Raw genomic sequence first — 23,487 nt, 5'->3', positions numbered from 1 at the left:
ATCAGGTCGCCCCCTCAGTCTTCTCCAGCCTATCCAACCTCTCTTCATGACTTAAATGTTCCATCCCAGGCAACATCCTGGTAAATCTCCTCTGCACCTCCTCCAGTGCATTCATGTCCTTCCTATAATGTGGTGACCCAAAATACACACAGTACTCCAGCTGTGGCCTCACCAAAGTTCTATACAACTCCAACATGACCTCTCTGGTTTTGTAATCTATACCCCGATTGATAAATGCGAGTGTGCCATATGCCTTTTTCACCATCCTATTAACCTGCCTTTCCACCTTCAGAGATCTACAGATAGACACGCCAAGGTCCCTGTGTTCTTCGGAACACAGTAAGAAGTCTCACAACACCAGGTTAAAGTCCAACAGGTTTATTTGGTAGCAAAAGCCACTAGCTTTCGGAGCGCTGCTCCTTCGTCAGGGAAGTGGGAGTTCTGTTCACAAACAGGGCATATAAAGACACAAACTCAATTTACAAAATAATGGTTGGAATGTGAGTCTTTACAGCTAATCAAGTCTTAAAGGTACAGACAATGTGAGTGGAGAGAGCGTTAAGCACAGGTTAAAGAGATGTGTATTGTCTCCAGACAGGACAGTTAGTGAGATTTTGCAAGCACAGGCAAGTCGTTGGGGTTACAGATAGTGTGACATGAACCCAAGATCCCGGTTGAGGCCGTCCTCATGTGTGCGGAACTTAGCTATCAGTTTCTGCTCAGCGACTCTGCGTTGTCGTGTGTCATGAAGGCCGCCTTGGAGAACACTTACCCGAAGATCAGAGGCTGAATGCCCGACCGCTGAAGTGTTCCCCAACAGGAAGAGAACAGTCTTGCCTGGTGATTGTCGAGCGGTGTTCATTCATCCGTTGTCGTAGCGTCTGCATGGTCTCTCCAATGTACCATGCCTCGGGACATCCTTTCCTGCAGTGTATCAGGTAGACAACGTTGGCCGAGTTGCAAGAGTATGTACCATGTACCTGGTGGATGGTGTTCTCACGTGAGATGATGGCATCCGTGTCGATGATCCGGCACATTTTGCAGAGGTTGCTGTGGCAGGGTTGTGTGGTGTCGTGGTCACTGTTCTCCTGAAGGCTGGGTAGTTTGCTGCGGACAATGGTCTGTTTGAGGTTGGCGGTTGTTTGAAGGCAAGCAGTGGGGGGTGTGGGGATGGCCTTGGGGAGATGTTCGTCTTCATCAATGACATGTTGAAGGCTCCGGAGAAGATGTCGTAGCTTCACCGCTCCAGGGAAGTACTGGATGACGAAGGGTACTCTGTCCGTCGTGTCCCGTGTTTGTCTTCTGAGGAGGTCGGTGCGGTTTTTCCCAACAGAAGAAGGTGGAAGGGAGAATGTCCGGGGTGCGTGGGGTCCTTAATTATGCTGGCTGCTTTGCCGAGAAAATGGGAAGCGTGGACAGTGTAATGGATGGGAGGCTGGTTTGCGTGATGGATTGGGCTACATTCATGACCTTTTGTAGTTTCTTGCGATCTTGGGCAGAGCAGGAGCCACACCAAGCTGTGATACAACCAGAAAGAATGCTTTCTATGGTGCATCTGTAAAAGCTGGTGAGAGTCGTAGCGGACATGAAATGGAAGGGAAGAGAGGAGTGCAATCATAGAATAGAATCCCTACCTGGCCCATTGAGTCTACATCCATTCTCCGAAACAGCATCCCACCCAGACTCTCCCCTCCGCCATATCCCCATAACCCACACATTTAGCATGGCTAATCCACCTAACCGACATATCTTTGGACACTAAAGGGGCAATTTAGCATGGTCAACCCACCTAACCTACACATCTTTGGACTGTGGGTGAAACACCCAGAGGAAACTCATACACGTTCTACAGTTCTATGTGCGGAATGGGGTAATTGTACTAATTGCAGATAGCATAATGGCAGTAGCTAACAGTAGGTTAGAAACAAAAAACATATTTCCATTTATTCTTTCACAGGATGTGAGTGTCGCTGGCTAGGCCAGCGTTTATTGCCATCGCTAATTATCCTTATGAAGGTAGTGGTCACCTGCCTTCATGAACCGCTGCAATCCTCACGGGGTAGGCGCACCCACAGTGCTGTTAGGGAGGGAGTTCCAGGATTTTGATCCAGCGACAGTGAAGGAATTGTGATATATTTCCAAGTCAGGATGGTGTGTGCCTTGGAAGGGAACTTGGTGGTGGTGGTGTTCCCAGGCATTTGCTGCCCTGTCCTTATAATCCCTACAGTGCAAAAGGAGGCTATTTGGCCCATCGAGTCTGCACTGACTCATTGAAAGAACATCTTACCCAGGCCCACCCCTTTGCCCTATCCCCATTACCCCGCACATTCAGCATGGCTAACCCACCTAACCTACACATCTTTGGACACTAAGGGGCAATTTAGCATGCCCAATCCATCTAAACTGCACACCTTTGGACTGTGGGAGGAAACCAGAGCACCCAGAGGAAACCCAAGCAGACATGGGGAGAATGTGTCCCATCTAGGTGGATTGAAATAAAAGTTAAGAAAGGATCGCTCACACCGATAAGGGGTATACTACAGCCAGCTAACAGTGGAAAGGAGGTGAATGAAGAAATATGTAAGTAATTTTGTGAAATGAAGAAAGCACATAGTATAGTAATCCTTAGATATTTTAACGGCTCCTGAATAAACTGGCAGGAAGTAGTAATGGAAAGGGTAGAAGAAATGGTGTTTTGACAATACATGCAGGATCCTTTTCCTACCCACAATTTAAGAAGTCCAACAAGAGAGGGAGTACTACTGGAATAATTATGGAATTGTACCAGAACAGATACGACGATTATCATAGAAACCCTACAGTGCAGAAGGAGGCCATTCAGCCCATCGAGTCTTCACCGACCGCAATCCCACCCAGGCCCTACCCCCACATATTTACCCGCTAATCCCTCTAACCTACGCATCCCAGGACTCTAAGGGGCAATTTTTAACCTGGCCAATCAACCTAACCCGCACATCTTTGGACTGTGGGAGGAAACCGGAGCACCCGGAGTAAACCCACGCAGACACGAGGAGAATGTGCAAACTCCACACAGACAGTGACCCGAGCCGGGAATCGAACCCAGGACCCTGGAGCTGTGAAGCAGCAGTGCTAACCACTGTGCTACCGTGCCGCCTGATTATGTACAGGAAACATCTCGGTAATAGCGACCAAAATATAATAATGTTTAAGATAAATATTCAGGACAAAAGTAAGACAAAGATCAGAGTAATAAATTGGAAAGAAACTGATTTCATAAGATTGAGAATGAAATTAGGGGAAAAGCTTGGAAACATTTAAGGGTAAATAAAGAAATGAAACAGCAGCAATGAACCGCGGCCCAGACATGACCCTCTCCTCTTTGGAGGCTGTACTTACCTGTGACTCCGGAGGGGTCTCTACCCCAGGTGCATGTTGTAACATGCGGAATCTATCAGGCGTAAATACCTGATCTACTTTAATAATTAGGTGTAAATAGAGATCCCGATTATTCAAGTCAGGATCCTCGTTTCGCCTTTGGTGAGGTACGGGAGTGGGGATGTGGTGATGATCCGGGGGAGAAATCCTGTCAGTGTAAAAGCTGCTTTGGGACTCCTACTCAATTCTCCGCCCCTTCCACCATTCCTGCCCGCTGAAAAGAGGGTTGGAAACGCTCCTGCATTACATTATCTGTTCACAGTGGCAAGAGGGCATGTCGATGTCAATTACAACTGGCCTTCCACCGTGTGCACCTGATGGGCAGACCCAGCAGAGGAGCTCAGGTGAGTGTATCAGTCAGGAAGGAAAAGGTCATGCCCGGGCAGCATCCTGGAACTGCCCCAATACTGCTCCCTAGCACTCCCCAGCCCAGTGCCAGAGCAGGGGCAGTGCCAGGCAGTTGTGTCTGAGGAGGGTGGGGTATTTCAGGTTGGAGCAGGGGGTCGGGGAGGTTCTATTTTTAATTTAGTGTACTGGGATGGCCTTTAAAAATGGCGCAGTGTCCTTATCAATAAAAAATGAAGTTGCCGACAGGGCGGGCAGTGTCGGACCAGCTCCTTACGTGTTTTTGCCAGGTTGCTAGCAGTATGCTGGAGAAAGCCAGTGTTGGGACCGGTGGCATCAATACCACTTTTCCTGCCCGCTACAACACTCTGGGGGGGATTTTCAGTCCGGTTTTCAGCGAATGGGAATGGCGGAGGGGGCAGACAATCCAACAGGAATCCTGAGACAGCTTCTACGCCATAAGGATTGCCCGTTCTGATTGCCTACCCGCAATAGGCCGGGCACATTCAGAACCAGCCCTGCCAACGTGACATCGTGGGACCCGCCTCCGGGATACTTTTTGACCAATGGTTAAACAATATGGGGGGAAAAGCCGGCAGTGGCGCCAACAGGCTACACAACTCTTTTTCCTGCCTGAGTTGACATTTGATCGAAAATTCCATCCTTGGTCACAGTTTGCTACCACAGAGACTAACAGAGACACAGAGTGATGGCGGCAGGGAAGAAGGTCCTGGGACCCACTGATCTCATGCCATCTTTCTGCAGAGCAATCCAGTCAGGTACTTTTCCCTGCTCAATCTCTGTATTCCCACAAGTTTATTTCCATCAGGTGCCTAATCTACTTTAAATCATTGATTGTCTTCCCTTCCACAACCCTCATCGGCAGTGAGTCCATTACCAATTGCTGTGTAAAGAAGTTCTTCCTAACATATCCCCCTGCGGCAGTTGCGAAAACCCCTAAATCTATGTTCCACCAGCTTCTGCTAATGGGAACAACACTTCACCATCAACCCCATCTAAACCTGTCATCTGGTAAACTGCTATCAGATGGAAATAGAGATAACGTGGTGCACAAGACAGTAGGGTCTCCCTGGAACTCCCACTGGAGTCTCCCTGGAACTAGCCACCCGCTCCTCCCACCCCTCTGCCCCCCCCCTCCCCCTCCCCACCTCATGTCTCCCTGGATCTCCCACCCCGAGTGTCCCTGAAACTCCCACTTAGTTTCCCTGGAACTCACAACCGGAAACCATGGATGAACAGGGATATCCACTGCTTGCTGAAGTCTAGGTCTGAGGCATTCAAGTCAGGTGACCCTGACCTTTAAAAGAAAGCCAGATATGATCAACGAAAATCTATCAAAGATCCCAAAAGACAGTACCAGACCAAGCTAGAGTCCGAGGCTAGCCACATGGATCCTGCTGACTATGTTAAAGTCTGCAAGACATAACAGCCTACAAGATGAAGGCATATAAAATTGCCGGCTCCAACGCATCCCTCCCTGATGAGCTGAATGCATTCTACGCCCGTTTTGAGCAAGAGGTCAGCGAGGGCACGCACTCTATACCGGAAGCCTCGGATGAACCTGTATCCGAAGTCATCATTGCAGATGTCAGAGCAGCTTTCTCGAAGTCAATCCACAGAAAGCAACTGGCCCGGGTCGGGTACCCGGACGTGCACTCAGATCCTGTGCAGATCAGCTGGTGGGGGTATTCACAGACATCTTCAACCTCTCTTTACAACAATCTGAGGTCCCTGTCTGCTTCAAGAAGATGACCATCATCCCGGTAACAAAGAAAAGCCAAGCAGCCTTAGTGACTATCGTCCGGTGGCTCTGACATCCATCATTATGAATTGCTACGAAACCTGCCTCCAATCCGAAAATTTTCCATCCACCACCACCCTCTGTCTTCGATCAGACAGCCAGTTACTTATCCAATCAGCCAAATTTCCCTCTCTCCCACACCTCCTTACTTTCTTCATGAGCCGACCATGGGGAACCTTATCAAACGCCTTACTAAAATCCATGTATACGACATCAACTGCTCTATCTTCATCTACACACTTAGCTACCTCCTCAAAGAATTCAATCAAATTTGTGAGGCAAGACTTACCCTTCACGAATCCGTGTTGACTATCCCGGATTAAGCTGCATCTTTCCAAATGGTCATAAATCCTATCCTTCAGGACCTTTTCCATTAACTTACCGACCACCGAAGTAAGACTAACCGGAGTGTACATATTACAGAGAATGAGGTGCTGGAAGTCTTAAAGCGCATCAAGGTAGCTAAATCCCCGGGACCTGATGAAGTGTATCCCAGGACATTGTGGGAGGCTAGGGAGGAAATTGCGAGTCCCCTAGCAGAGATATTTGAATCATCGATAGTCACAGGTGAGATGTCTGAAGATTGGAGGGTGGCAAATGTTGTGCCTTTGTTTAAAAAGGGCTGCAGAGAAAAGCCTGGGAACTACAGGGAATGAGCCTCACATCTGTGGTGGGTACGTTGTTGGAAGACAGGATCTATAGGCATTTAGAGATGCAAGGACTGATTAGGGACAGTCAGCATGGCTATGTGAGTGGAAAATCATGTCTCCCAAATTTGATTGAGTTTTTTGAAGAGGTAACCAATAAGGTAGATGAGAGCAGTGCAATTGATGTTGTCTACATGGACTTTAGCAAGGCCTCTCACAAGTTACCACATGATAGGTTGTTGCATAAGGTTAAATCTCATGGGACCCAGAGTGAGGTAGCTAAATGGATACAAAATTGGGTTGATGACAGAAGCCAGAGGGTGGTTGTAAAGGGTTGTTTTTCAAACTGGAGATCTGTGACCAGCGGTGTGCCTCAGGAATCAGTGCTGGGTCCACTGTTATTTGTCATTTACATTCATGATTTGGATGAGAATATAGGAGGCATGGTTAGTAAGTTTGCAGATGACACCAAGATTGGTGGCATAGTGGACAGTGAAGAAAGTTATCTCGGATTGCAGTGGGATCTTGATCAATTGGGCCAGTGGGCTGATGAATGGTAGATGAAGTTTAATTTAGATAAATGCGAGGTGATGCATTTTGGTAGATTGAACCAGGGCAGGACTTACTCTGTTAATGGTAGGGCATTGGGGAGAGTTACAGAACAAAGAGATCGAGGGCTACACGTTCATAGCCCCTTGAAAGTGGAGTCACAGGTGGACAGAATGGTGAAGAAGGCATTCAGCATGCTTGGTTTCATTGGGGGGTCAGAACACTGAATACAGGAGTTGGGATGTCTTGTTGAAGTTGTACAGGACATTGGTAATGCCACACTTGCAATAATGTGTACAGTTCTGTTCACCCTATTATAGAAAGGCTATTATTTAACTAAGAACAAAGAAAATTACAGCACAGGAACAGGCCCTTCAGCTCTCCAAGCCTGCACTGACCATGCTGACCGACTGAACTAAAACCCCCTACCCTTCTGGGGACCATATCCCTCTATTCCCATCCTATTCATGTATTTGTCAAGACGCCCCTTAAATGTCATTACCGTATCCGCTTCCACTACCTCCCCCGGCAATGAGTTCCAGGCACCCACTACTCTCTGTGTAAAAAATCTGCCTCGTACATCTCCTTTAAACATTGCCCCTCGCACCTTAAACCTGTGCCTTAAACTAGTAATTGACTCTTCCACCCTGGGAAAAAGCTTCTGACTATCCACTCTGTCCTCTCATAATCTTGTAGACTTCTATCAGGTCGCCCCTCAACCTCCATCATTCCAGTGAGAACAAACCAAGTTTCTCCAATCGCTCCTCATAGCTAATGCCCTCCATACCAGGCAACATCCTAGTAAATCTTTTCTGTGCCGTCTCCAAAGCCTCCACATCCTTCTGGTAGTGTGGCGACCAGAATTGAACACTATATTCCAAGTGTGACCTAACTAAGGTTCTATAAAGCTGCAACATGACTTGCCAATTTTTAAACTCAATGTCCCGGCCGATGAAGGCAAGCATGCCGTATGCCTTCTTGACTACCTTCTCCACCTGCATTGCCACTTTCAGTGACCAGTGTACCTGTACATCCAGATCCCTTTGCCTATCAATACTTTTAAGGGTTCTGCCATTTACTGTATATTTCCTATCTGTATTAGACCTTCCAAAATGCATTACCTCACTAGAAAGAGTGTAGAAAAGATTTATTAGGATACCCTACCGGGATTTGATGGTTTGAGTTATAAGGAGAGGCTGGATAGACTGGGACTCTTTTCCCTGGAGCGTAGAAGGCTGAGGGGTGATCGTATAGAGGTCTATAAAATGATGAGGGGCATAGATCAGCTAGATAGTCAATATCCTTTCCCAAAGGTAGGGGAGTCTAAAACTAGAGGGCATAGGTTCATGGTGGGAGGGGAGAGATACAAAAGTGCCCAGAGGGGCAATTTTTTCACACAGAGGGTGGTGAGTGTCTGGAACAAGCTGCCAGAGGTAGTAGTAGAGGCGGGTACAATTTTGTCTTTTAAAATGCATTTAAACAGTTACATGGATAAGATGGGTATAGAGGAATATGTGCCAAATGCGGGCAATTGAGACGAGCTTAGGGGTTTGAGAAAAAAGGGTGGCATGGACAAGTTGAGCCGAAGGGCCTGTTTCCATGCTGTAAACCTCTATGACTCTATAATATATTGTGCTCTTCACCATGTGCTCTTATCTTGTGAGTAACCTTTGATGTGACACCTTATCAAATGCCTTCTGGAAATGCAGGTATACTGCATCTCGATTTCTCCCTTTACCTGCCTTGTTATTTACTTCCTCAAAATACTTGAGTAAATTAGTTAAACAGGATTTCTCTTTCACAAATCCACGTTGACTCTGCCTGATCACATCTGATTTTCTAAGTACCCTGCTATAATGGATTTGAGCAATTTCCCTGTGACAGATATTAGATTAACTGGCCTGTAATTTCCTGCTTTTTGTCTCCCTCCTTTCTTGAACAAAGGTGTTACATTCGCTATTTTTCAATCCACTAGGACCCTTCCAGGAGCTAAGGAAATTTGGAAGATTATAATCAATGCATCTACTATACTTTTTAGATGCTAAGATGTAGACCAGCTGGTCCTGGGAACTTGTTAGCCTTTAGGACTAATAGTTTCCCCAGCAGTCTTTTGCTGGTGATGGTAATTGCTTTAAGTTCCTCCCTCCTGTTAACCTCTTGGTTTTCAAGTATATTTGGCAGGACTTCTAATTTTCCTTTTTTGATTTGATTTATTTTATTATTGTCACATGTATTGGTATATAGTGAAAAGTATTGTTTTTCGCACGCTATACAAAGCATATCGTACATAGAGAAGGAAAGGAGAGAGTGCAGAATGTAGTGTTACAATCATAGCTAGGGTGTAGAGAAAGATCAACTTAGTGCAAGGTAGATCCATTCAAAAGTCTGATGGCAGCAGGGAAGAAGCTGTTCTTGAGTCGGTTGGTACGTGTCCTCAGACTTTTGTATCTTTTTCCCAAAGGAAGAAACATAGAAACATAGAAAAACTACAGCACAAACAGGCCCTTCAGCCCCACAAGTTGTGCAGAACATATCCCACCTTGTCGGCCTACCTATAACCCTCCATCCTATTAAGTCCCATGTACTCATGCAGGAGTCTCTTAAAAGTCCCTATTGAGTTTGCCTCCACCACCACTGATGGCAGCCGATTCCACTCGCCTACCACCCTCTGTGTGAAAAACTTCCCCCTAACATTTCCCCTGTACCTACCCCCCAGCACCTTAAACCTGTGTCCTCTCGTAGCAGCCATTTCCACCCTGGGAAAAAGCCTCTGAGAGTCCACCCAATCTATGCCTCTCAACATCTTATATACCTCTATTAGGTCTCCTCTCAGGACCTTGGTGAGACCACATTTGGAATATTGGTGGTCGCACCAAGGTCTCCTCTCAGGACCTTGGTGAGACCACATTTGGAATATTGTGTGCAGTTCTGGTCACCTCACTATAAGAAGGATGTGGAAGCGCTGGAAAGAGTGCAGAGGAGATTTACCAGGATGCTGCCTGGTTTGGAGGGTAGGTCTTATGAGGAAAGGTTGAGGGAGCTAGGGCTGTTCTCTCTGGAGCGGAGGAGGCTGAGGGGAGACTTAATAGAGGTTTATAAAATGGTGAAGGGGATAGATAGAGTGAACGTTCAAAGACTATTTCCTCGGGTGGATGGAGCTATTACAAGGGGGCATAACTATAGGGTTCGTGGTGGGAGATATAGGAAGGATATCAGAGGTAGGTTCTTTACACAGAGAGTGGTTGGGGTGTGGAATGGACTGCCTGCAGTGATAGTGGAGTCAGACACTTTAGGAACATTTAAGCGGTTATTGGATAGGCACATGGAGCACACCAGGATGATAGGGAGTGGGATAGCTTGATCTTGGTTTCAGATAAAGCTCGGCACAACATCGTGGGCCGAAGGGCCTGTTCTGTGCTGTACTGTTCTATGTTCTATGTTCTCATTCTACGTGAAGGAAGGTGGAAGAGAGTATACCCGAGGTGCGTGGAGTCCTTGATTATGCTGGTTGCTTTTCTGAGGTCGTGGGAAGTGTAGACAGTGTCAAAGGATGGTTTGAGTGATGGACCGGCCTTCATTCAAAGAACAAAGAACAAAGAACAGTACAGCACAGGAATCAGGCCCTTCGGCCCTCCAAGCCTGTGCCGCTCCTTGGTCCAACTAGACCAATCGTTTGTATCCCTCCATTCCCAGGCTGCTCATGTGACTATCCAGGTAAGTCTTAAACGATGTCAGCGTGCCTGCCTCCACCACCCTACTTGGCAGCGCATTCCAGGCCCCCACCACCCTCTGTGTAAAAAACGTCCCTCTGATATCCAAGTTATACTTCGCCCCTCTCAGCTTGAGCCCGTGACCCCTCGTGATCGTCACCTCCGACCTGGGAAAAAGCTTGAGTTTGACCCTTTGTATTTTCTTGCAGTCTTGAACAGAGCAGGAGCCATACCAAGCTGTAATACAAAGAATGCTTTCTATGGTGCATCTGTAGAAGTTGGTCAGAGTTGTAGCGGACATACTGAATTTCCTTAGTCTCCTGAGAAAGTAGGCTTTTTTAATTATAGTTTCCGCATGAAGGGACCAGGACAGGTTGTTTGTGATTTGGACACCTAAAAACTGGAAGCTCTCGGCCATTTCTACTTCATCCCCATTGATGTAGACAGGAGCATGTCCTCCCCTACACTTCCTGAAGTCGATGATGATCTCCTTTGTTTTGTTGATATTGAGCGAGATTACTGTTGTTCACATCAGTTCACCAGATTCTCTATCTCTTTTCTTGTATCTCGTCATTGTTTGAGATCCGACCCACAATGGTGGTGTTGTCAGCAAACTCGAAAATGGAGTTGGAGTGGAATTTGGCACAGTCAAAGGCGTATAAGGAGTATAGCAGGGGGCTGAGGACACAGCCTTGTGGAGCATCGGTGTTGTGGATGATCATAGAGGAAGTGTTGTTGCCTATCCTTACTGATTGTAGTCTGTGGGTTAGGAAGTTAGGATCCAGTCGCAGAGGGAGGAGCCGAGCCCCAGGTCATGAAGTTTGAAGATGAGTCTTGTAAGAATACTGGTGTTAAAGGCTGGGCTGTAATCTATGAATAGGAGACAGACATAGATGTCTTTGTTATCTAGGTGTTCCAGAGTTGAGTGTTGGGCCAGGGAGATCTGTTGCGGTGGTAGGTGAACTATTGTGGATCCAGGCAGTCTGGTGGTCAGGAATTGATTTGCGCCATGACTAACCTTTCGAAGCATTTCCTAATGATGGATGTCAGAGCCACCGGCTGATAGTCATTCAGGCACACTGCCTCACTTTTCTTTGGTACCAGGATGATGGTCATCTTCTTGAAGCAGGTCGGCACCTCAGGTTGGTGTAAAGAGAGGTTGACGATGTCTGCAAATACCCCCACCAGCTGATCCATGTAGAACCTGAGTGCTCGTCTGGGTACACGACAGCGCAGAGTCGCTGAGCAGAAACTGATAGCCAAGTTCCGCACACATGAGGACGGCCTAAACCGGGATGTTGGATTTATGTCACATTATCAGTAACCCCCACAGCTTGCCTCCTGATCTTGCAGAATCTTACTAGCCGTTCTGTCTGGAGACAATACACATCTCTTTAACCTGTGTTTAATGTTCCCTCCACCCACTTTATCTTTAAGACCTGGCTGGCTGTAGAGATTTGCATTCTAATTAGTATTCTGTAACTTGATGTTGTGTCTCTGTACACTGTTTGAGAGCAGATTTTCACTCCATCTGACGAAGGGGCAGCGCTCCGAAAGCTTATGGTATTTGCTACCAAATAAACCTGTTGGACTTTAACCTGGTGTTGTGAGACTTCTTACTGTGCTTACCCCAGTCCAACGCCGGCATCTCCACATCATGTACCCCATCTGGGCCAGTTGCTTTCTGTGGGTTGACTTTTGAGAAGTTTGCTCTGATGTTGACAATGGTGACCTCAGATATAGGTTCATCCGAGGCTTCCGGCATGGAGGGCATGCTCTCACTGACCTTTTGCTCAAAACAGGCATAGAATGCATTGAGCTCATCAGGGAGGGGTGCATTGGAGCCGGTGATTTTACCTGCCTTCATCTTGGAGTCCGTTATATCTTGCAGACCTTGCCATAGTCGGAGGGACTCCGCGTGGCTAGCCTGGGACTCTAGCCTGGTCCGCTACTGTCTTTTGGTATCTTTGATGGATCTTCGTAGATCATATCTGGTTTTCTTGTGTAGGTTAGGGTTGCCTGACTTGAACGCCTCAGACCTAGACTTCAGCAGGCAGCGGATATCCCTGTTCATCCATGGTTTCCGGTTGGGAAACAAGTGGATTTGCTTCTTTGGCACACAGTTTTCTACACACTTACTAATGAAGTCAGTTACTGTGGTGGCCTACTCGTTCAGGCTGATCACAGAGGTTTTAAATATTGACAGGTCCACTGACTCTAAGCAGTCCCGTAGATTATCCGATTCCTCAGACCAACATTGCACGACTTTCTTTAACGGATTCTCCCATTTCAGTTTTTGCTTGTAAGCCGGGAGCAGGAGCACAGCCTTGTGCTCTGATTAACCAAAGTCTGGGTGGGTGATAGAGCAGTAGGTATGTTTGATATTTGTGTAGCAATGGTCTAGAATGTTTGGGCGTCTGGTGGAACAGGAGATGTGTTGGTGGTAACTTGGTAGTACGCTCTTGAGCTTGCCCTGATTGAAGTCTCCAGCCATGATGAACAGGGCTATTTGTGGTAGTGTATATTTTGTCCAGAGCGGTCTTCATGTCCGCATGGGTTGGGATGTAAACTGCTGTCAGAATAACAGCGGAGAACGAGATTTCCATTGTGCCCCCCTGCCTCAAATCCAGGTGATTCATGTCAATACTGAGGCCAGAGCTGTGAAATTGACACGCCGTTCAGCATCAGTATTTTCTGGCCCTCCCCTCCCTGACTGCCATTCCCACCTTCGGGGGGCCCAAAAAGTCATCACTCCTTTTGTGTCCGTCATTTTAATATATTCACAACTAGGTCGAGCTTACCTGGACGTGGCTCAAAGTTTGGCTCTCTGAACACTCTGTGCCTGAAAACATTTTTCTTCGACTTAAAGTTTGGAGATTTCCCCCTCTCCCACAGCGAAATGCTTGGGTAAATGCCAGAGGTTATTTCACTGGCTTCACACCGATCCTAAACACAGAATAAAATGAGGATAAACTGTTGAAATATGTAATTCTCTGCTGTGAATAGATTGTCAAATTATATAAACAGCCAAATTAGGAGATTAAAAGGAAAATACAAATGATGGCAACCTGAAGTTGGAAGAGAAAAATGCAGTAACTCAACAGGTCCAGTTCTCACGCGCACACGCACACACGAAGAATGAATCCCCTGACATTGTTTCTGACAGCTAACACTCTCTCCAGGGACAGACTTAGGTCAGCTTCACATCACATGGAGCATTTCAGACAGGATCCCAATGGGGCAGCCTGTAATACCATCACCAGATAACTCAGCAATATTTGTTAACCTGATTATAAAGTAGAATTATGTTGAGAAATTAAACTCTAGAACATTTTTACTTCAATTATTTCTTTGAATCAGTAAATATTAAATTGCAAGATCTGAGATAGTTTGTTTCCATGGAGATATTGAGTCCAATCTTCAATTTCTCCTTAAAAATGAGGATTGTTACTTGCAGTGTAGTTAAAAATCTGATTTCTTAGCTGAATCTAAATGAACAGACATCCTGAGCTGAATTATTCCCCGTTATGATGGTGAGTATGAAGGCAAACAAGTGGGGAAATTTGCACTGCTGTCTGGTGTGTCAGTTTGCAGGCATAGGCCATTTTCCTGGAAGGGGACTGAGGTTAGAGGAGTGCTAACAGCCTGGAATTTTCCAAGATACCTGGATGCCTCCTCAAGCATCAGGGACTAGGCCAGCTGTCTAGAGTGGTGGCAGCCTCCTGGCAGTAGACCAAGGGGCCCGTGTTCCAGGCAGATCCTCCCCTCCCACTTGGTCACAGCTGGGGCAGCACGTTGGGTGGCATACCCCCGCCACAATGGCAGCCCAGTTGCGGGGACATTCTTTTCAATTGAAAACTTTTAAAAGTTGCAGAGAGTGCATCGCCATCGCTCTCCCTTACCTGAACTATTGGTTTCATCTACTTCTGAATTAGGCTATGGGCCTTCCAGCTTCGAAAGCCAATGCTTTGGACAGTAACTGACCAATTGAGGAAAAATCACAGCACTGTGTCTGTTTCCCACACAGTGTGGGGATATGGCTCCTATTTAACCTGACAATGGGGGCCTGCAACAAAATTCAAAACCCTGACCCTTGTATCAACCAGCACAGAGATAAACATATGAACCAGATGGGACGTCTTGTTGAAGTTGTACAAGACATTGCTCAGGCCACACTTGGAATACTGTGTACAGTTCTGGTCACTCTATTATAGAAAGGATATTATTAATCTAGAAAGAGTGCAGAAAAGATTTGCTAGGATGGTACCAGGACTTGATGGCTTGAGTTATAAGGAGAGGCTGGATAGACTGGGACATTTTTCCTCTGGAGCGTAGGAGGCTGAGGGGTGACCTTATAGAGGTCTATAAAATAATGAGGGGCATAGATCAGCTAATAGCAACATCTTTTCCCAAAGGCAGGAGGGCATAGGTTTAAGATGAGAGGGGAGAGTTACAAAAGGATCCAGAGGGGTAATTTTTTCACACAGAGGGAGGTGAGTGTCTGGAACAAGCTGCCAGAGGTAGTAGTAGAGGCAGGTATAATTTTGTCTTTTAAAAAGCATTTAGACAGTCACATGGGTAAGATGGGTATAGAGGGATATGGACCAAATGCGGGCAATTGAGATTAGCTTAGGGGTTTAAAAAATAAAGGGCAGCATGGACAAATTGGGCCAAAGGGCCTGTTTCCATGCTGTAAACCTCTATGACTCTATGTACCTGCAACAACTGAAGATTCAGTTTGTTTTTATCAACCTCAAATTGGACAACGTTGCACCAATCATCCTGTTTGCTGCCGGCTGCCTAGATAATCAGTGAAACAATGTCATTACCACATGTACAGAATAAAAACTACAATTTAACAAACATTCATAACACATCATTTCAGGCATTTTGAAAAACTGGACTTGATTTTGCAATTTCTCAATCTCAAATTTATATCTACAGCAACTGGAAATGAATTCAAACTTTAAATCAGCAGCAGCTCTCTGAGTAAAACCTGTTGCAGATGAAAAGATCCAGATTGTTGCCAATCTCAGCTCTGCAGACTTTCAAGGCAGAGACACACATTCAAATAACACAACTAAAGCCAAGGGATTGCAGCTGCAATAAAACTGTCTCCATCCACTGCCCTGATACAGTCTCACCCAGTGCCCTGATACACAGTCCCCAGTGCCTAGATACACAATCCCACCCAGTAGCCATATACACTGTTTCACCCAGTGCCCTGATACACAGTCCCACCCGGTGCTCTGATACACAGTCCCCAGTGCCTAGATACACAGTCCCACCCAGTAGCCATATACACTGTCGCACCCGGTGCTCTGATACACAGTCCCACCCAGTAGCCATATACACTGTCCCACCCGGTGCTCTGATACACAGTCCCACCCAGTAGCCATATACACTGTCCCACCCGGTGCTCTGATACACAGTCCCACCCAGTAGCCATATACACTGTCCCACCTGGTGCTCTGATACACAGTCCCACCCAGTAGCCATATACACTGTCCCACCCGGTGCTCTGATACACAGTCCCACCCAGTAGCCATATACACTGTCCCACCTGGTGCTCTGATACACAGTCCCACCCAGTAGCCATATACACTGTCCCACCCGGTGCTCTGATACACAGTTCCACTCAGTGCTCTGATACACAAACCCATTCAGTTCCCAGACACAGTCCTGACCTGTGCCCGGATACACAGTCCCACCCAGTGCCCTGACACACTACACCACCCAGTGTTCTGATACACAGTACCCCCCCAATGTTCTTGGGCAGCACAGTGACACAGTGGTTAGCACTGCTGCCTCAGTGCCAGGGACCCGGGTTTGATTCCCGGCTTGGGTCACTATCTGCATGGAGTCTACACGTTCTCCCCGTGTCTGCGTGGGTTTCCTCCAGGCGCTCCGGTTTCCTCCCACAGTCCAAAAGACGTGCTAATTAGGTGCATTGGCCATGCTAAATTCTCCCTCAGTGTACCAGAACAGGCACCGGAGTGTGGCGACTGGGGGATTTTCACAACAACTTCATTGCAGTGTTAATGTAAGGCTACTTGTGACACTAATAAATAAACTTTAAAGATACCCTGTAGCCACTAGTGATGACACAGAGACCTAGGGTGGGATTTTCTGACCCTTCGCACTGGTGGGATCTTCCACTCCCCCTGAAGTTGACCCTGGTTCTCCAGCGGCCACACGGGTGAGCGAAGCAAAACGCTGTTGATTTCGGTGAGACTGAAAGATCCATGGCGAATAGCAAGCCTCCTCCTCTGCGGGAAAAAGTGCCATGAGGGTTCTGGAAAATTCCAACCTAATCTTATTTTGTTGGGGTGGGAGAGCGGGATGGGGTGGAGGGCAGGGGGATTCTAAAGATACATATTAATTTCTAATAATCCCTGATGTATATTCCCAGCACAGTGCTGACTCACCCACATACTGCCATCCTCCAGTAAGTGGATTCCCCAACTGCACAACTCTGCGGACACCCTTCTTTCCGGATAACCTTGCTGTTTACATGGAGCTAATAGAGCTCTGATTCAGTGAAATAAGATAGAAAATAGTGCCATGTTAGTGTTTCAGTACTGGTTGCTATAATGTCTAGTTTTTAATCAGGTCAAGGAAGCACAGATGAAAAAAGCCTCATTAAATGTTACTGGTGATGATGATGGAATTGGACTGAGAGCTGCTGCTTCTCAGACTCAGAGCTCATAAATTTTACACAGCTGAGTATCTCTTCGAATCACTTAGTGGCTCAGGATCTGATTATCTGCCCTGCCATTAACGGTGATGGACGGCGTGGGGGGGGGGAGGGGGTCAAAGGTCCTGATGCCAAGCACACGTATCTCACTCCCTTGAGCCCATTTATCTCCAGGAAGGAGACTGTTCGAGGTGTCTGCAAGCCAAAAGAAAAAAGCAGCACGATGCTTCAGCCACAATATCCTCCAGGACTAGCAAGTTTACGGATGATACTAAGATTGCTGGAGTTGCGGATAGAGATGAAGATTGTCAGAGAATATTGTTACAATGCAGAGGTTAATCCCCCTTACCTCGCTTCGCAATCTGGGTAAAAGTGTTTGGGAAGGTGTTGACTGTTCTACCTTAACATTTAAAGGTTCATTAACATAAAGACCTGACACCGCTTTAAGAGAATAATTAACAAGTTATTTGATTTTTAACCAAACAGGAACTTTAACTCAACCAGTAGCATTTTAATTGGAGGAAAGTTCGATTGAAATGCTGCTCAAATAAACACAAGGAACATTTATTACCAAAACAAGAGTAACAGAATTTTAGTCACTCTCAAAGAAAATATACAACCAGGTCTGATAGCGTTGGGAAGTTTTGGACTTCTTTGATAATTGGCCACTGTGTGTAAGCAATGTCTGGTTTGGTACTTTTTGTTAGTTAGAGGGAATTTATCTTAAGACCTGTCTGAAGCTAGCAGAGTGAAGAACCAACTGCTCCAGTTTATCTAACTGTCCTTAACTGCCTTTAACTTCTTCAGGTGATCGGGCTTCTGGCTGAATTCCTGGCTCAATCCCTGTTGGAACTGAACTGAAGGTTGTTGAGTTCCTCTTTTGTATTCCTGATGGTCTATGCATTATCTACATCAAGGATTGGTTCAATGCTGACAACAACAGCAAGTTCAAATCTGATAGGTTCCCTTTGGCTGAGTGTTTTCTTTAAACTCATAGACTAACAAAATGCAAAAACCTGCAGAGTCTGTTACCAAGGCAACCCTGTGCTGTCTGGTCCTCGAAACAAATGTTGCAACTTAGAGTCTGTGTGTACTTTGCATTTTAAACATCTCAGCATTGAACAAAACCAGCTTTTAAAGGGACCATGCACTGTTGTTTTCCCTCTAGTATTTTACATTCTTTACATCTTTATAAACTCAACTGCACAACAATACAGCAGGATATTGACAGGGTGGAAAGTTGGGCGGAGAAATGGCAGATGGAATTTAATCTGGACAAAAGCGAGGTGATGTATTTTGGTAGATACATGTTTGAAAAAGAGCAGCTTGCACCGATTGGAACCAAAAGAGAAAATGCTGGAAAACCTCAACAGGTCGGGCAGCATCTGTAAGGAGAGAAAAGAGCTGACATTTCGAGTCCAGATGATCCAGCTCTTTTCTGTCCTTGCAGATGCTGCCCGACCTGTTGAGGTTTTCCAGCATTTTCTCTTTTGGTTCCATTCGGTGCAAGCCGCTCTTTTTCAAACATGTTCAGACCAGTGTGATTTCCCACTGGAGTGACACAAGAGTGGAAGGTGGTATGTTATTCTGGTCAGCAGCTAATTTAATGAGCATTCAGGAGATGACAATGAGGACAAATGGCGTTCACACCATTAGTCAGTGGGATACCCTGACCAGTAATTAACCTGCTCTCGGTGAATTGCAAACAATTTTTGCGCCAGCAGGTTTCTCGATTCTCCGCTCCTGTCCGCCACGAAAATCGCCAATGGGCAGGATGGGAAATATCTATCCAGTGTCTCAGCCACTCGACTGACAAACCAAAATCAGGAATAGATTTTCTATTTTTGTCTTACACTGCAGCAGTATGGGGATTTCACAAGAAAAAACTATTTTAACAATTAGTGTTATCAAACCATAGAGGAGCATTTGTCAATCCAATTTTTAGAATAGAGCTTAAGAAATAAGAAAACATGCAAGCGAATCAGTACCTCAGCTTCTTTCTGACCAAGAATCCACGGAACCATCGTTGAAGGATCAGAACTGGAGAACAATGAGCGAGGATGTTGTTGATGGTGGAGATGAGATCCCTTATACGCCTCAATTCACACCGCCAGGTTGAGACCTGTTTCAAAGATAAATGCATCAATGGTGATTCCATTTTTGGGCAGGATGGAAGAAGTGCACTGTCTATCTCTAATTCCACTACTCCACAGGTCACAACATATATTTAAATGTTTTTTCCAGATATCTTTGCAGCCAATTATGTGCTTTCCCTATTAATCTCAGAATGACCAATGTCCAGGTTTCTTCAATAAACAACATAATTATTAGTTTATTATAAAACCAGACTTGTCAAGTAGAAAGACAAAGCATATTAACATACAGCTAAAAATATGAAAGTATAATAATTATTCTTTCTAACCCTAAGTCACACAAACACACACACCAAAAATAGAAAGAGGAATTCAGCCAAATGGTTAAAAGTCTATGGTTCCTGGGAGAACGATAGATGGTGGAGTTTTTGAAATGGTGTCCAGGTTATACAGGTACTTTCACAGCACTGGTCTAGGAAAACAATCGATGACTCTTATACTGCTTTTCAGACGGATTTGAGGAAAACTTAGTCAGTTTCAGAACGTAGAGCAACTTCAGAGCTACTTACATTCATTCTTTGCTTTTGAATGCATCTGGAGCTTTGGGAGCTGTTGTCTCCTTTACCCGAGCAGTTGATCTTTCTTGTTCTTTCCCCAAAACAAAAGCAGCCGACCAGCTGTTTCCAAGGCTGTTCTTATTCCAAAGCCATAAACCACCATGTGACCGATTTGTAAACATTCTACCAAGATCAAGAGGGCTCCAGATTCTTTAAAACTGCTTCAATACCTTTTCTTGTAAAATGTCTTTTCCAGGAACCGCAGGAACCAAAGTCCTGCTGTTAACCCTTTAAGGTGTGGAGATGCTGGCGTTGGACTGGGGTGGGCACAGTAAGAAGTCTTACAACACCAGGTTAAAGTCCAACAGGTTTATTTGATTCAAATAAATTCAAATAAACCTGTTGGACTTTAACCTGGTGTTGTGAGAACCCTTTTAGGGACAGTCTTAAAAAATAAACAAATATTTCTACAATGCTCTCAGTCCATGAAGATGAAACATTTTCCATGATTAAAATGTTTATGTGTAAAGACTTCAACGAGACCATTGAGATTGGTCTCTTAGAATATGAACTCTCTGTTTGAACTCCTTATTGCCTGTCCAAACAGGAAGTCTTTTCTGCATACATAACTGGGAGTGTCAGGAGTCCTGCCATTCTGGATGCTGACACAGAACCTATAGCACTCTATGAACTATAATAGAGTTTGTAAATAAAAGGGAATCTAGTGAAGTGACACCAGCCTCTGCTGACTTATTTCAGTGGTAACGAGGAATAAAAGAATGACGCGAAGGAACTTATTCACTAGCAGCTACGGCGCATTGGGGTAAGCCATTGCCAGGCATCGTGCCTCTGTTTGGTATACTGGACTCTTTTGACCCTGCTGTGGAGGACCTGGCTCAATACATAGAACAAATGCATTTTTTTGGAGCTAATGACGCAGTATCAGATGAAAAGCAATGGGTCATTCTTCTGGACCATCGGCATTTGTCATTAAGCACAGCTAAACATTCCTGGAGGCCCCAGATACCAAAACCTTTCAGGAATTTGCAGACCTAGTGAAAGAATCTTATGACCCTAAGCCATGTCTGATCCTGAGAAGGTACTGGTTTTACTTGGCAATCCAGGAGTTGGGGAAGTCCATCACGAGTTTCTTAACAAGGCTGAGATATCTGGCAGAAACCTGTGAATTTGGGTTGATGCTAAATGAGTTGTTAAGAGACTGGCTGATATGTGGGGTAAATAATATGACTACCTAAAAACATCTGCCGGCGGAGGCCCAACTGGACTGTAAACAAGCACTACATTCTTAGAAAAGGTGGCAAGTGGGGATACAAGTTACAAGGGTTCCTGATGGAAGTGGACACCCACACCAGTGCAACTGAGTTAGGGGATCACCATTTGGGGGCAGGAAATTATATAGCAGCCCCCAGGAAGGATCCGGAAACAAGTAAACTCAGGACCGCCCCAAAACAAGGCCAAGTTTGGACCAGACAGGGGTCGCTGCAGAATCCTGCCCAGCAAGACATTGTAACTGTTGATGGTATTTGCAGTCAGAGCAGCAAAATGTCTCAAAACTTAGATTTCGGAAAACAACACATAGGCCGATGCCAGGAGAACACACACCACAGAAGCTCCACCTGCATCCGACGAGGATCAATTAAACTGCATGACAATGACCAAATCGGAACCAATTAAAATAACCTTAAGACTAATTGGACATCCAGTATTAATGGAGGTCGATACAGGTGCGGCCTTATCCATGGTCAGGGAAGCAGTGTTCAACAAAATTTGCACTGGGCTCCTAGCCCTTTTCAGAAAACCTCCAGGTATTTTAGCAGGACTTCGCTCAAACGATCAATCTTCAACTGAGAGAAATCCAACTGGATTGGGTGAACATTTTTCAATTGGAGAATAGTCATTTGAGCGAAGTCCTGCTAAAATACCCGGAGGTTTTCCGAGAAGGGCTAGGAACAATAAAAGGAGCCAAAGCAATCTTGTATGTCGATCCGGACGCAGTCGCACGATTTTACAAGATTCGCCCAGTTCCATTTCTTTTAACAGAAAACATGGAAACAGAAATTAAAAGATTGGAATGAGAAGGTATAATAAAACCTGTCTAGTTGCGGAATGGGTAGCACCCATGGTGCCTATTATAAGTAAGAAGTTTAACAACACCAGGTTAAAGTCCAACAGGTTTATTTGGTAGCAAAAGCCACACAAGCTTTTGTGTGGCTTTTGCTACCAAATAAACCTGTTGGACTTTAACCTGGTGTTGTTAAACTTCTTACTGTGTTTACCCCAGTCCAACGCCGGCATCTCCACATCATGCCTATTATAAGGCCAGACCGTTCAGTCCGTCTTTGTGGGGACTTCAAACAAACAATAAACCGTTAATTACAAATACCCGATTCCCTGGATAGAAGATCTGTATGTAAAGTTGGCAGGGGGCTCCTCTTTTCAAAGTTAGATATGAGTCATGCTTATTTGCAGTTGCAGCTGGATGAGGAATTCCATGGTGCATCTGTAAAAGTTGGTGAGAGTCTTGGCTGACATGCCAAATTTCCTTAGTCTTCTGAGAATGTAGAGGCATTGGTGGGCTTTCTTAACTATAGTGTCGGCATGGGGGACCAGGACATGTTGTTGGTGACCTGGACACCTAGAAACTTGAAGGTCTTGACCCTTTTTACTTCGTCCCTGTTCTCCTCTATGCTTCCTGAAGTCGATGACAACCTCATCGAGTAGGGACAACCCTGGTAATTATAGACCGGTGAGCCTTACTTCGGTTGTGGGCAAAGTATTGGAAAGGATTATAAGAGATAGTATTTATAATCACCTAGAAAGGAATAATTTGATTAGGGATAGTCAGCACGGTTTTGTGAAGGGTAGGTCGTGCCTCACAAACCTTATTGAGTTCTTTGAGAAGGTGACCAAAGAGGTGGATGAGGGTAAAGCGGTTCATGTGGTGTATATGGATTTCAGCAAAGCGTTTGATAAGGTTCCCCATGGTAAGCTTTTGCAGAAAATACGGACACATGGGATTGAGGGTGATTTAATGGTTTGGATCAGGAATTGGCTAGCTGTAAGAAAACAGAGGGTGGTGGTTGCTGGGAAATATTCATCCTGGAGTTCAGTTACTAGTGGTGTACCGCAAGGATCTGTTTTGGGGCCACTGCTGTTTGTCATTTTTATTAATGACTTGGATGAGGGCGTGGAAGGATGGATTAGTAAATTTGCGGATGACACTAAAGTCGGTGGAGTTGTAGACAGTGCGGAGGGAAGTAGCACGTTACAGAGGGACATAGATAAGCTGCAGAGCTGGGCTGAGAGGTGGCAAATGGAGTTTAATGCGGAAAAGTGTGAGGTGATTCATTTTGGAAGGAGTAACAGGAATACAGAGTACTGGGCTAATGGTAAGATACTTGGTAGTGTGGATGAACAGAGGGATCTGGGTGTCCATGTGCATAGATCTCTGAAAGTTGGCACCCAGGTTGATAGGGTTGTTAAGAAGGCGTACGGTGTGTTAGCTTTTATTGGTAGAGGGATTGAGTTTCGGAGCTAGGAGGTCATGCTGCAACTGTACAAAACTCTGGTGCGGCCGCATTTGGAGTATTGCGTACAGTTCTGGTCGCCCTATTATAGGAAAGATGTGG

General features: G+C 45.6%; 1 protein-coding gene across 1 annotated transcript in view; it reads right to left on the bottom strand.

Annotated features, from left to right (window-relative positions):
• The window catches only part of LOC144497794 (leucine-rich repeat and IQ domain-containing protein 3-like), a 67,050-nt gene that overhangs the window by 7,799 nt on the left and 35,764 nt on the right, over window positions 1-23,487 (bottom strand). Inside the window, exons 4-7 of the mRNA XM_078219230.1 lie at window positions 19,176-19,309; window positions 16,919-17,021; window positions 15,207-15,290; window positions 13,292-13,436 (exon numbers count right to left, since the gene is read on the bottom strand). Of these exons, the coding sequence (XP_078075356.1) occupies window positions 13,292-13,436; window positions 15,207-15,290; window positions 16,919-17,021; window positions 19,176-19,309 (466 nt within the window). The remainder of the gene's footprint in view (window positions 1-13,291; window positions 13,437-15,206; window positions 15,291-16,918; window positions 17,022-19,175; window positions 19,310-23,487) is intronic.

This window comes from Mustelus asterias, chromosome 8 (genome assembly GCF_964213995.1).
Source record: "Mustelus asterias chromosome 8, sMusAst1.hap1.1, whole genome shotgun sequence".
Lineage (NCBI taxonomy): Eukaryota > Metazoa > Chordata > Chondrichthyes > Carcharhiniformes > Triakidae > Mustelus > Mustelus asterias.
This window is presented reverse-complemented; position numbering and strand designations above follow the sequence as displayed.